At 37.6% G+C, this 14,689-nt stretch overlaps 1 protein-coding gene across 1 annotated transcript; it reads left to right on the top strand.

The window, feature by feature from the left end:
• The first annotated feature begins 1,434 nt into the window (after positions 1-1,434).
• Positions 1,435-6,075, top strand: LOC130934476 (uncharacterized). The gene is made up of 4 exons (XM_057864042.1): positions 1,435-1,533; positions 4,972-5,179; positions 5,320-5,538; positions 5,687-6,075. The coding sequence occupies exons 1-4, from the start codon at positions 1,435-1,437 to the stop codon at positions 6,073-6,075; spliced, it is 915 nt and encodes a 304-aa protein (XP_057720025.1).
• The last annotated feature ends 8,614 nt before the right edge of the window (positions 6,076-14,689 follow it).

Here is a 14,689-nt window from a genome sequence, read left to right as displayed (position 1 = left end):
TACTCATTAATGATGATTTTTAATTAATGAATCCAAATTCATCCAATAAAAAAATTTTGAAACTTTTTTATCAACACTATTGATATATTTTTCTGCTTTCTCTGTTACAATAAAAATGAGTAATTAAATAATTATCACTTTTGGTAATTATTCTCTAAGAATTAAGTCTATTAATCACTACATATTAGTTCACCATGTGATAAATTAACCTAAAGTGATCATGATTAGATCACTAAATATTTAACCACATGATTAAAATCACTCATCTTTCTCTCTCACTCTTGATGAATGAACTCTTCCTTCTCTCTCAATTAAATCACATGGTAAATATGATTGTGATTAAAATAAGATCAAAGAAGGTTCTGGGAAGTTACATAATTCACCATGTGTTGTTTATTTTTTTATGCCAATCGTACCCTTCTCTCTTTCTCCCCCCTCTCCCCTCAACAATTTTACTAAGTTAGAAGTTAGAAAGAAAGAAAAATAAAGAGAAAAAAAAGAAAGTAAAGGAGACGAGTGTAGGGGTTGCAAATGGGGAAGTCCTCCCCGCCAAAAGTCCGCCATCTAGTAGGCTGGTCCGTCCTGCTCTGCCTAGTGAGGCGATCCTGAAATCCACCTCCGCCCCACCCAACAGCGATTTGGCAGATTGGCAGGCCAACCCCGTCAAATCTCTCTCTTCTTTTTTTAAATCATTAAATATTAAACAATATTTATAATTTCACAACCATTTCAACCGCGACTTGAGACTCAGAACCAACTCCAGCAATAGCAACATTACTCACAGTTTCAAAATTCATCTTTTCCAAAATAACTGCAAATGTTAAAACAAATATTATACAATCTGACTTAGTCAAACCATCGTCAAACAAAACAAAATGCAGCAAACAAAGAAATCTGCATCAGATTTCAAATTTATCACAGCAATAAAATTCAATCAAAGAAAATAAACTCAAACTTATCTAAATCTCTAATCTGATACAAACCTAAACTTATGCTAATGTTTACTTTAGTCACGCACATTATTTTGTAAATATAAGTGAGATAGAAAAGGATTAAAAATTCAAAATATTAACAAGCTAAGCCAACATACCAGATTAACAGTGGCGACAACTAGGACCGAGGAGGAGAAGAGCAGCGACAATAGTCAAAGGACAAAGGAGTAGTGCCGATGGCCAGGAGCCCAAGACCGACGAGCAGCAGCGACAATGGCTAGATGAAGCAACGACGATGGCTAGACGAAACAGCGACAGTGACCAGGACGACCCAGGAGGATCGAGATGCAGTGGCGAGTTAGCAAGACAACGACGGTGGTGGCAGATTTTCGGGTGCAGGACTATGAGCTCAATGCCTAACGATGAGATGGCGGCGATACGGCGTGACTCATGAGCGTGAGTGTGAGTGCACAGCAATGGGCCAACAGCACCGGTGATGACAATGGCAACGGCGTTGGATAGAGACGCTGGACGCCGCAGGGTTGGGGGTGGCTGGGGTCTGGGGCTGTGTGTGGACAGTATGGTCAATGGTGGTATACTGGTGTGAGTGTGAGTGTGAGAGATAGTGTGAGTGTGTTGTGTTGTATCCGAGTATGAGAGAGAGAGTGGAATTAGGGTAAAGTTTTCTTTTTGGATCAAGTCGGGTCGTTATGCTTTTTTTTCCTTTTTTTAACCAGAAATTTGTAAAAAAAAAACTCCTGACAAAAAATGCTGGGCCCGGCATCGAAGCCCACCAAATCCCACGTTTAAGCGGTGTGGGTTAGGTGGCTTTTTAGGTATGGTAGTTTTAAATTTTCAGCCAGTAACCGAGAGTTTTAATCTTGGGTCATTCTCCCTAGGAATTACAATGAAATGCTTTATTATTGGCTATGAAAGAATGTTTTTGGGGTTTTGTGATAAGAGAGAAGAAAGGTAAGTGACAAAAAAATAAACTAATAACTAAGAAAGCTCTTGGCAAGGAATGAGAACTAGAAGTCCTATCCTCATTATCATCATCAATTGTGACAAGAATTGTCCATTATTACTCTACTTAGTTAACCTCTAACTATGAAGGAAAGTCAAGTGGATATAATCAACTTGAGTCCACAAGTCCTAGTCAAATCATAATGAAAGACTAGCTTTCGTGGCATTCAAGTTAACTAGCAACTTCCAATTATCAATCAACAAAAGAGTTTGATAACAAAAGAGTCTCCAATTACTCAACCCAAGTCAAGAGGAAAAAAAATCTAACTCATAACTAAAAGAGACATTTCATCAAATACCTAGTGGGCATGAACATAAAGCATGGTAAATTGCAAAAATTAAAGAAAAGCTATAACCAATCAAAGTAAGAAATCAACAATAGAAAACTAAAACAAATATAAAAAGACATGAAAATCATAAATTGCATTGAAAAGAAATAGAGATCAACAAGAGAGTTCATAAACTAAAATTGACAAGGTAAATGAATTAACAAAAGAAATAAAATACTAGAACAAGTAAAAGTAAAAAGAAAATTAAAGCAAAGGAGGAATGAAATCTAGATCTAAAAAGAAGAAAATTAAGAACCCTAATCTAAAGAGAGGAGAGAGCCTCTCTCCCTAGAATTCTACATCTAAACTATGATAAAAACTAAACTATGACTGCTTGGTTCATCCCCCTTCAATCCTCGGGTTCAATAGCATTAGAAATGAGTTGGATTGGGCCTAAAATGAGCTAGAAATCGCTGGCCACGAGTTGCTCAAAATGGCCCACGCTGATTATGCGACGTGTGCGCATAGAACGATGCATATGCGTCCCTAAACGCCAAGCAACTATGGCAAATTTTATATTATTTTGAAGTCTCGGATGTTAGCTTTCCAACGCAATTGAAACTGCCTCATTTGGACCTCTGTAGCTCAAGTTATGATCGATTAAGTGCGAAGATATCAGGATTGACAGCTTTGCGATTCCTTCATTTCTTCATGAGTTCTCCATTTTTACATGCTTTTTCTTCATTCCCTCAATCCAATCTTTTCCTTCTAAACCTGAAATCACTTAAAAAACATATCAAGGCATCGAATGGAATTAAGGTGAATAAAATTTAGCTATTTTAAGACCTAAAAAGCATGTTTTCACACTTAAGTACAAATAAAAGAGAATTTACAAAATCATGCTATTCTAGTGAATAAATGTGGAAAAAATTGATAAAATCCTCTAAATTCAACACAAGATAAACCCTAAAAATGAGATTTATCAATAACACCTCCACTTCTCAAGAATACAAGAATCAAGAGCATTCCTCTCATCATCCTCTTCATTTGTCACTTGAAATCTCCTAAGGTTCGTAAAGAAAATCTCTTAAAATTTATTCTCGTCACAAACGATTTCTTGGAGAGGTTTTCGTAAGAGATTTTGTTGCTTCTTTCGTTGATTAGCAAGTCTTCCTTAGGAATTTTAAGGAGAATCTTTAAGCTAGCCAAAATTCAAGCTCAAAAGGATGAGAAATCTCTCTTTTTCCTCTCTTGATGGTTCGGCCATAAGGCTATAGTTTCCATTAATTGATGTGGTGTTGTTATTTAAGTGATTTTTTGTGCTAAAAAATCTTAAGGAGTGATTTGAAGCGGAAGTAAGAGTTAGGATTAGATAGAATTCTCATTTTTGCAACCCTTTGGCCGATTGATCTTGATGATGATTTGGTGGTGATTTGATGATTTTTGGTTGTCTTGAATGATGTATAAATGTTGACAGCTTAATGAAAGAATGATATGATGCTTGATATGAAATTTTGATGAATATATACATGAATGTATGTATGGCCGAAAGTTTAAAGCTCTTGGACTAAGATGGTAATTTTATAAAAGTTGTAAATGAGCAAAAGAATCATAAAAGTGAAGTTAAGAAAGATTAAAAGATGAAAGATTAAAAAATTAAAGAAAAGGGACAAATAGATTTATTAAAACAAGATTTTACTCCTAGAAAAAACGTATGATGTACTTTTAGGGTTAAATATGTAAATAAGAGTAAAAAGTAAATTAAAAGTATAAATAATAAAATGTAAATCTCAAAAGTGTGAACATAGAGAACTAGGGTTAAAAATGTAAATATATAAAAGATTTGGTCTAAAAATATAATTATATAAAAGATTTAAAAAAATGTAATTAAACTAAAATTTTAGCATAAACAAATTTAGTAAAATTCAGGAGTAAAAGTGTAAAAATAATAAAATAACAAAATAAGAATGAAAAATCAGGGATAAAATAGTAAATTAAGCTAAAAAGGGGATAAAATCATAATTAAGAAAAGTATTTTAAGATAAAATAGTAAATCTGGGGACATAAGGAGCAAATTAATAAATTTCATAAAAGATAAGACTAAAGATAATTAATTATGAAACTAGGGGTAAAATAGTCATTAAAAAAATAGACAACAATTAGAGAAAAATACGTAAATAATTCAAATGGTTGGAAAAATTACGTGGATCTTCCAAATTATAAAAGGCTATGTCAAAGTCCCAATTTGCATTCTATATAAATCGAATTGCTTAAATTCGATTTATACAAACACGTAGTAAATCAAATTCACAGGATTCGAATTACATGCAAATTCTGATTCACGTGTAAATCGAAGCTAATGGCTCCAAATTATATTATCCTTGCTAAATCAAAGCAAATAGAGTCGATTTATACCTACTAGGTCAATCGAATTCATTGAAGTCGATCTATAATGATACGTAGCTTATGGTAAATCGAAACCATTAGCTTCAATTTACTATGTATCGTACTATATGATTAATTCGAAAACACTTAATTCGATTTATAGAATACTAGCGTATATAAAAACGAGCTCAACGTGAAATTTTCGCAATAGTAAGATTCATAATGGCTAGTAATGAGAGTTTTTTAGCTCTTGTGCACTATAGAAGGTCCATTAAGAAATTAAGTTTACTAATAAGGACTCGTTGAGTGTTTTTTTCAAACCTTCGACAAGTTTTACGAAGTTTAAGAATATTATACTTCAGAAACTAGGTCTGCACAGCGTGGAATGGGTGGAGACGTTGTTCTATAGAAACCCAATTTTTGTGTTACGCGATGATGTGAAGTATGATTCATTTGTTATTAGCTGTGACGAAGATTTGCAGGTTTTGTTCCATTATCGTCGTCAGTTTCCCAAGGTGAGGACTCCAAAACTGTTGGCAAAGCTTGTGGATGTAGTATCTAGTTCTGAAGGTTCGAATCGGAATCCTCCCCTCTTAGGACATCCAGCATGTTCTAGTTACATGCTTGTTTGTTCCTCGTCAGTTGTGCCGAGGCAATTTTTGTTGCTTCTCCTTCGTTTGCAATTAATCTAAACCACAGTGGTGATCTAGGAGTTGGTGAGGCTGGACCGTTGGGGGAGGTTGCAATTGCGATGCCCCATTCTCCTACGATTGTCTCGGTTTTTGGAGAGGTTGGAGTACCCGATGGGGTTGAGGATGCACTGCATGATGATGATGATAATGATGTGGAGCCCGCCACGATAGCTGATGATAGTGACGATGAGACACCACGGATGACTCCAGTTGTGGGTGGGGGAGCATCTAGTTCAGGTACAAATCAGTACCACCCGCACTTCTAAGCTCTGGACTTGGATACCATGGCACCTCAGGGGATTTTCGTGTACCTATTGGCTTCGGGGCAAGAGATACACAGAATACAGGAGTTGTATCTGAATTTCAAGTTGGTTAGCAATCTCAGATATAGAGGAAGTCGTGTTAAGTATGAAGACTTATAGCATTCGTCGTGGGGTTAAGTACAAGGTATTGGAATCTGATTATTGCAAGTACTATGGCAAGTGCAAGGAATTTGGCAGCGGGTGCGCATGCCTCATTCGGGTTAGCCTCCACCAGCGCAAATGCATTTGGGAGGTAAAACGGTACAATGGTCCTTACACTTGTCTAGCCATATCGATATCTAGTGATCACAGAAAGCTTGATTATCATGTCATATCGGCCTTCATACTGCCCATGATTAGAGATGATGCTGCTGTCTCGATCAAGGTACTGCAGAATGCCACGGAGGCACACTTCGGGTTTAGACCAACTTACAGGAGGGTTTGGATGGCTAAACAGAAGTCCATGACTTAGATTTACAGAGATTGGGAAGATTCATACAATGACTTGCCACGATGGATATTGGGAGTGCAGATCACGATGCCAGGTAGTATAGCTGTGTTGAAGACGAGTCCTGTTCGGGTTGGTGGGCAAAGGGATGACTCTGTAGCTTATTTCCATCAGCTTTTTTTGGACATTTTCACCGTGTATTGAGGCATTTTGACATTTCAAGCCGTTGGTCAGTGTGGACAGTACCCACCTGTACGCGAAATATGGTGGTACATTGCTTGTCGCGATTGCACAGGACATCAACTCCGACATCATTCCTATTGCATTTGCACTTGTGGGAGGTGAGAATGCAAAGTCGTGGTCATTCTTTGTATCTCACCTTCGGCAACATGTAACGCCTCAGCCGGGTATACTAGTCATATCAGATAGGCACAACGGGATAAAGGCTACATTGGATGCTCCTGATGGTGGCTGGCTTCCGCCTACTGCATATAGGGCATTTTGCATCCGTCACATGGCAGCGAATTTTGCCTTGAGTTTCAAGGGCAAGGATGCATGGAGGTTATTAGTGAATGCTGCTTATTCCAAGACCGAGCTCGAGTTTCACTACTGGTTTGACATCCTCCATGCCTTTGATCCTACTATGTGCGATTAGGCTAATTGAATTGACTACGCACATTGGACTTAGCATCAGGACAAAGGTTGGAGTTTCACGCACATGACTATGAATATCTCTGAGTGTGTGAACTCGATACTAAAGGGTGTGAGAAACCTTCCAGTATGTGCATTGGTGAAGGCTACTTATAGGAGATTGGCCGAACTATTCGTTTGGAAAGATAGAGAGGCTGAGGCACAGTTAAGAACCTGACAGCAGTTTAGTCAGCATCTAATTAAGGCGATCGAGGCAAATTTGAAGGTCTCAAGGTATTTCACCATGACTTTGTATGACAGGGACAACTCAGAGTTTACTGTGGTTGAGACCACTCTGATAGGGAACTTTTCACTAGGCTCATACAGAGTATCCCTCACAAACCAGACATGTGATTGCGGCTATTTCTGGGAACTTCATTATCCATGTCGGCATGCCTTGGCATGCTGTGCATATGCACGCTTGAGTTGGTCCACCTATGTCCACGAGGTGTATCGCTTTAGCTCCGTGTTTGATGTTTATCGGATGGGATTCACACCTCCAATTCCGGAGGGTTTTGGCAGCCGTATGATGGTCTGACCATCATACCTGATCCGGCCAAGAAACATGCGTCTGAGGGGCACCCCAGGATCACCAGGATCTAGACTACCATGGACGAGGCTGACTCAAATAGGTCCAAGAGATGTGGACTTTGCAGACAACTCGGCCCCACACGTAGGAGTTGTCCCTAAAGAGGAGTGACCATCGGTTTTGCATCTGCCAGTAATGTGTAGTGTTTAGGCTATTTATTGTATGATGTTGTCTTTCAGTTCAACATTAGTTTCCGTTGTATGGTTTTTTTATCGTTATTGTTGATTGTGTTGTTTAATTTAAAGTCATCATGCCTTGTGTTTATACAATGTTAATTGTACTTGTACCAGTGATGATTCTTGTTAATTTTGGTTTATTTGGGCATTTCGATTCACTGCTTATGGACTCGTATTTTACTAAGGATGCATCGTATAATGTGCAGTAAAGAACATCAAGAAAAATCTGTCGTAATAGACAACATAACATAACAAAGAACTGAAATACATAACTACTCGGCATACATAACTAAAAATGAAAAACGCAACCTGGAATACATAAAACATGGAATACATAAAAGATAGAATACACAACATGGAATGCACATCTCCATGGATTCCATAACTAAACATGAAATACACAACATGATACTAAATACCCGCTGCTCAAACCTCAGAAGAGGTGCGATCCAGTGAAGCAGCGTCGAGGACGCCTGACCCGCCTGACTCTCTGTGCCAGAGGGACCTCATCCTCATCACCGTCACCGTCTCTGTCACTATGGCACCTCGTCTGGTGTGCCAGCTTGCGATATGCATGGACCGGACTGTGATGTAATAGGTCCCGTGAATGCCGAGGGGGTGTCCCACCCAACGCGAATTTGTCATCCATAGGTCCAGAAGGAGGCTCATTTAGGTCCATATCAACCCGAGTCTGGGATCCAGTTACCGAAGATTTGATCTAGCCAGCTCATCCTCCTGCATGATCATGTTGATCTCATCAAGAAAGTGTGACTCACCGAAACCATAAATACTCACATCCCCGGGATGGAGTAAATCTATCATAAGCCTCCAATGCGCGACATGAGTCCCTTGTCGTTCAACGTCGGCTGATAACCTGACCATCTGAAAACCACAACATTTAATTAATAATAAAGTAAACTGAGGAATTATTGAAAAGAGGATGCATAACTAAAGGGAGAGTACCTCGACGCCAACAACCAATGGAAGACATCAAATCCATCTGAACGAAAACCAGGAAACCTCTAGAAGATCCACGACTGGAGGAGCTGCAGTGGACCAGCCAACTTGATGACATTTCTGTTCGCCACACGGCACATGCACCTGTATAGCCATGATAATGCAGCAGACCCCCAGATATACTGACCCATGTCCTCTTGCCTAGCAACGTAAGGTAGCCAACGGATGTGGAGCTGCATCAATAGGAATATCATGATATACGCACAGGCATAACTACTAATCGTCTCATCGTCTGCCCCCTGCGAAAGCTCACTAAACGTCTCCCGAAACCATGTACACTTTACTGTGAACTTGTTGATGCAGTTCACAGGAGGCAATACACCTAACAGCTCCTCAGACCATACCCACGCTTGGCGTCCACCCTCGATATGTCGCGCAAAGTCTATCAGGCATCTGCTGACATACTGACTGTTGATCAGGAGCACTAGCTGGTACGCTATATCCTGGAGCGTGATCGTGCACTCTCCGAACGACATATGAAAAGTATGCGTCTCAGGTCGCCATCTCTCTACGAATGCGCTCACCAATAGCTCGTCCAATCAAAACCAAGTCTCGTTCAATCTTGCAAGATGGTACAAACTGGCAATCTACAAGTACGGAACGATCCTATCATCCAATTGCATACCGTGTTGCTGTCTCATACTGGTGATGCATTGATGGAGCTGGACAAAGATAGAAAATTCCTTATCACAATCATCACAAAACAGTGTTCAATGCATAAATTTCTGAAAACAATAAACATTGCATGTTCTAACTTTAAAAACTTATTTACAATAATGCCCTACAAATTCTTCATAGGTACCAACACAAAAAACTAAATAATTCATGACCTAATTCCAAAATCATAAAAAAATTTATCAATGCATATAGTCCCACATGTTTACACAGAAAATACAAAATGCTAACACAAAAATTGCTTAAGTGCATCACAAGTCCAAAAAATATTTATATTTATTGTTTCAAAAAGCTCAAAATTTATAGTTAATCCTAATTATAAACCAAGTCTCGTTGAATATTGGATTAATAACTTCAAAAATCTAAGATATCCTACAATCCTAAGTAACCTTCTTAGGTACCATTTCAAGTTATCAAAATCTAACTACCTAATAATTTACTACTTCTAACATGCACTTATATTAAAAAAAAATTTGAATAACCCCTAATTAATGACTCTAAGCAACTACCACACGAACTATGTTAACATTACTAGAATGACTAATTTATGTTAAAAAAAATTTCTTCACTAACCTTGAGGTGAACTGCGCCAGCGATATGCGTGACTCCATCTAGGCGATATAGACAATTCGGATCATCCTCCATGTGTATAGATTCGATGATTTCTAGGTTGTTTTCCAAGATTTTCAAATCTGAGTGGTGGGGTTGGGTGTGGGGTTTGTATGTTTTGTAGTTCAAATGAAATGAATTCAATTTGTATATATAGCCACATTCACCATAAATCGAAGCCATTGAATTTGAAATAGTAGAGACCGTTGTTGCATGTAAATAGAATATATGAGTTTCGATTTACCATGGCCTTCTTTGTGTGACTAAATCGAATTTCATGCATTCGATTTACTATGATATGTAAATCGAAGCTGTTTCGTTCGATTTACTAGGACATTCAGCATGCATGTAATTCAAATTGTATGGATTCGATTTACTACGTGTTTTCATAAATCAAATTTAATCAATTCTATTTATATAGAAATGTAAATTGGGACTTTGACGTAGCCTTTTATGATTTGGAGGATCCACGTAATTTTGGCAACCATTTGGATTATTAATGTGAATTGCCCCAATAATTATTTAAAACAAGCATAAAATGATCATTTTAGTAAGAATCTAAGGTTAAAATAATAAAAATAAAACTAAAAATAGAAAATTAAGGGTAAAATGATCATATACAAAAGCATATAAGGCTAAAAGAATGAAATCGAAGAAAAAAGAATTTAAAAGTCAAGAGAAAAGGAAAAAAAGTATAAAAAAGGGTAAGACGATAATTATCAAAAAAACTAAGGACAAAAAAATAGTCCCTTAGAAAACAAAGAGAACTCTATTAACCTTATATGCCCAAAGAATAATATGACGAATCCCCAAGATGTTTATGATCATCTAACAGAGTGAAGAATTATTCCACCTGTCCAGTGCTGGATGTTGTGGGGACGCGCACTTTATGATGATACTGTTCCTCAACTTGAGATGTATATAGTGGCTTCAAACTTTGCGATGATTGCTAGTGTCTTGATTGACATGGTTTCGACCATGATGAGCATATACCTGACCAACTTAGTTGAGGGACCATATCCGGCCTTAGTCCTAGGTAATGTCAGGTGCAGGTAGTCAACTGATGCATGAGCTTATGGCCTATACTAGGGCTAGACATGCATAATGCTTGTTTATTGCATATCCCTGTGATTGTGATTGTATGTGATTGTGCTTATATTATTTTCTCTATTTTTTTATTACTCTGTATCTGTCTGTCTGATCCTAAAAAAAATCTGATTATTATGATGCTTTGCTACGAGTAGCACATTTATATGGGGAGCACCTTGAACCCGCCTGTACATACTACACGATTGACCTTTTGCATATTCTCTGCTTAGTCTAGGCTTCAACTCCGACATGCCATACGGGTTTCTTCTATCAGAGCTGCATCCTGGCAGTGGCCAGTTTCCATTCCCACCTCAGTCCCTGAATAAGGTGGACCTGGAGCCCAAAATACCTCCACGCTTTGAGCCGGAGTTTTCTCCTTGGGTCGATCCCGAGCCAGAACTTGAGATACCTCTAGACCCACAACCAGATCCTCAGCCTCTAGATCCCTTGGTCGTGCTGTTTGGACCCTTGGGAAAAGCCCTGGCACCTGTCATGGCTAGCGGATCATCTTCAAATTCATTATTCGTATATTATCTATTTTCTATTTATATTCCGCCTTATTAATTTATATCTGCTTTATATTATGTGTTTAATTATTACAACGATGATGCGATTTACGATGAATGTTATGCGCGATAGCCTTAATATTACTTATATAATACAATGTCTAGAGTCTTAGTATTTGAACGAATATTAACTGTCTGGCTGTTAGCAATGGTCATGACGTACAAAGAATTGGGTCATTACATTGAAAGACTTGAAATGTGATTCTCCAAGTAAGTAAGACTTGATATACATTATATTTAGAGAGGATACCAAAATAGTTACATTAAACACTCAAAGCAAAACACTTGAAATTGGGATTGCTTCAAGTTCTTAAAGAAAAAGTCTCTAAGTAGTAATCATATATTGTGAAGTGTAAACCGGGTGCTTAGTTGTTGTATTGATTTATCAAATACCCTTAAAGTTTGGTGATATAATGAAATAGCTGTCACTTTGGTGGAAAGGATTGAACATAGGCGAAAAAGTTATGTTAAACCAAAATATATCGCCATTTGATTTCTCTCAACTTTGCTATCTCTTTTATGATTCGATGTTATTTAATCAACCAAGTGGTGTAAAATGTATAGCTCCTTGAAACTTGTAAGTGCTTGAAAATTGATTCGAGTCCTTAGAAAAAGTAAATATGAATCCATTTTGTTTATTTACTTCAATTCCTTTAACTCCCACGAAAAATTTTATCAAAGTTTTTGGATACTTAATTCACCCCTTTTAAGTATCGAGTGCTTAGTGATTAACATTCACATCCGCTTATTGCATTAATGGAAAATGCATTTTTTTTATGATTGGATAATTTTGTCGCATTTTAAAATATTTTAGAATAATTTTGTTGCATCAAATTTGGAGGTTATTTTTGTCAACGATTTGATAATTTATGCACACTTTTGTTAGTTTATTCCTTTTTATTTTATTTTATTTCCATTATAAAAAAGGGTAAGAGTAAACCACAAAAAATGTTCTTAAATTATTATATAATAATAAATGTACTTTTTAAATTTGTTAATGACAAAATATTCTGAAATATTTAAAATATCACAAAAATACCCAATTGTTTAATATATCTTATAAAAAAATTTTTAGAGATCAAAATTTAACATAATTTTTTACAAGCATGATTTAAAAAATAATTTTTTTATTTAAAATTTGGCAATTTTATTCTAAGTAATTTTACTCTAAGTAAATTTTTTGTAATTTTTTTAATGATCTAAAATATTTTTAGAATTTAAAAAATCTAGAGATTGAATTTTAGGTTTTTTTTTCATGCACTTTTTAAATAGTAATTAAAATATTTTCACAAAATTTCGAATTAAATACGTAAGTGATTTATCAATTAAAAGTAATTTATTACTTAAAAAATTATATTTTTTAACACATTTTAAAAATTTTGAGAATATATATATTTTTTTAAAACAAACAGCTCAACACAATAGCAGTGGAGCACCACAAAGACACAAACAAAAAAAGAACTTAACAAGAATCACAACAACACAAATACGGTCCCCATGTCATCTCCGACATAGCCATCAACAACTCAAGGGATCCCCCACCGTTCAACTCATTAACACTATTCGAAAACATGTTGATAATTTCTTCAACTCCTCTACTTGTGTCCTAAAAGATCCTCCTATTCCTTTCTAACCATAGGTTCCAGACTATCACACAGAAGCACCTCAACCGGTGATTACGCTCCTCCACCCTCCTCGGTTCTTCTGTCAAACTAAGAAAATGCTCTTTCATCGATCCCGGGTAAGCCTATCATCGGCTAAAGGCTGAAATCCAAGCACTCCACACCTGCCAAGCAAATACACATCCTAGAAACAAGTGATGCACATGTTCCACATCATTATTACAAAAAACACAAATAATATCTTCCTGACTGATGATTCCAAACCGGCTCAGCCTGTCCTTTGTATTCACTCTTTCTATCAGAACAAACCAGACAAGCAACTCCACTCTAGGTGGAACCGGCCCTTTCCAAACAGTCCTGGAGAAGCTGTAGCTAGTTACCTCCTCTGGGATCAGTTCATCCTACATCACCTGCACAAATGAGTTAGTTGTAAAAACACCTCGCCTATCATATTCCCACACTGCTCTGTCCTCTCTATTATGTACTAATCTCACAGGTCTCAAAGCCTCATGCAAATCACTCAGGAGTTCCAACTCCTATTGGAAGAGCTCGCGCCTCCATTGGAAGTTCCAAATCCACTCAAACCCATCCCAAAAACCGCACTCTCCCTATAACAGATCCACATTGGTTTGAAATAGAGAAAAGCCTCAAGAAGCGATCCTTCAGAGATCCACCGAGCAACCATACATCCTCCCAAAACCGAGTCTGACGCCCATCACCAACCTCCATGGACAGGCCTGCAACCATATTATCCTTTAAATGTTGATTCATGATTTGTAACTGGAAAATATCCTTCCATGGTCCTCCTCTAGTAGGCAGCTCTTGAGTTGACAGTAACTCATTGGGATTCTGATTATTACAAGAACATACCACCTTTTTTCATAGTGGGCATTCTTCCTTTGCAAATCGACACCACCACTTAAACAACAGCGCTGTGTTACGAACTATATCATCCCCGACTCCCAGCCCACCTAGTTTCTTCGGCGCCTGCACCACTTCCCACCTTACTAATGCCATACCAGTCCTACCCTCTTCTGTACTCCATAGGAATCTCCTCTGCAGCGAGATCAATTTCTCAGCAACAGCTTTCGGCATATTGAACAAGCTCAAATAGTATACTGGCAAACTATTCAACACTGATCTGATAAGCACCAACTTCCCAGCTTTGTTTAGCACCTTAGCTTTCCGCAAGCTGAGTTTCTCCTCCATCTTGTCTATTATAGGCTTCCATGTTTTCACCAACCTCGGATTAGCTCCTAGAGAGATTCCAAGGTATTTAACTGGAAGGGCATCCCCCTTACAATCCATCAAGTTACACATACGCTCTACCCACTGCTCCTCACAATTAATTGGAATCAAGCTGGACTTATCAAAATTTATACTCAGGCCTGACATCAACTCAAAGCATCGCAGAAGCCTCTTGTAATTCTTAATAGTCTCCTCTTCTGGTGGGCAAAAGAGGATAGTGTCATCAGCAAACTGAAGGTGTGACAATGCTACACTATCCCTACCGACCAGCAAAGGTGATATACATCCATTCCTCACTGCCTCTCCAATCATTCGATGTAGCACATCCACCACCAGTACAAACAAGAAGGAGATACT

This window comes from Arachis stenosperma, chromosome 6 (genome assembly GCF_014773155.1).
Source record: "Arachis stenosperma cultivar V10309 chromosome 6, arast.V10309.gnm1.PFL2, whole genome shotgun sequence".
Taxonomy (NCBI): domain Eukaryota; kingdom Viridiplantae; phylum Streptophyta; class Magnoliopsida; order Fabales; family Fabaceae; genus Arachis; species Arachis stenosperma.
This window is presented reverse-complemented; position numbering and strand designations above follow the sequence as displayed.

What these genes read in the sequence shown, in the direction of transcription:
- LOC130934476 (XM_057864042.1), top strand. Translation starts at nt 1,435, where the DNA reads ATGGCAACGGCGTTGGATAGAGACGCTGGACGCCGCAGGGTTGGGGGT. An exon ending in TGGTCAATGGTGGTATACTG is followed by an intron (nt 1,534 to 4,971) that starts GTGTGAGTGTGA and finishes ATTATACTTCAG; the next exon opens with AAACTAGGTCTGCACAGCGT. An exon ending in TGTAGTATCTAGTTCTGAAG is followed by an intron (nt 5,180 to 5,319) that starts GTTCGAATCGGA and finishes GTGGTGATCTAG; the next exon opens with GAGTTGGTGAGGCTGGACCG.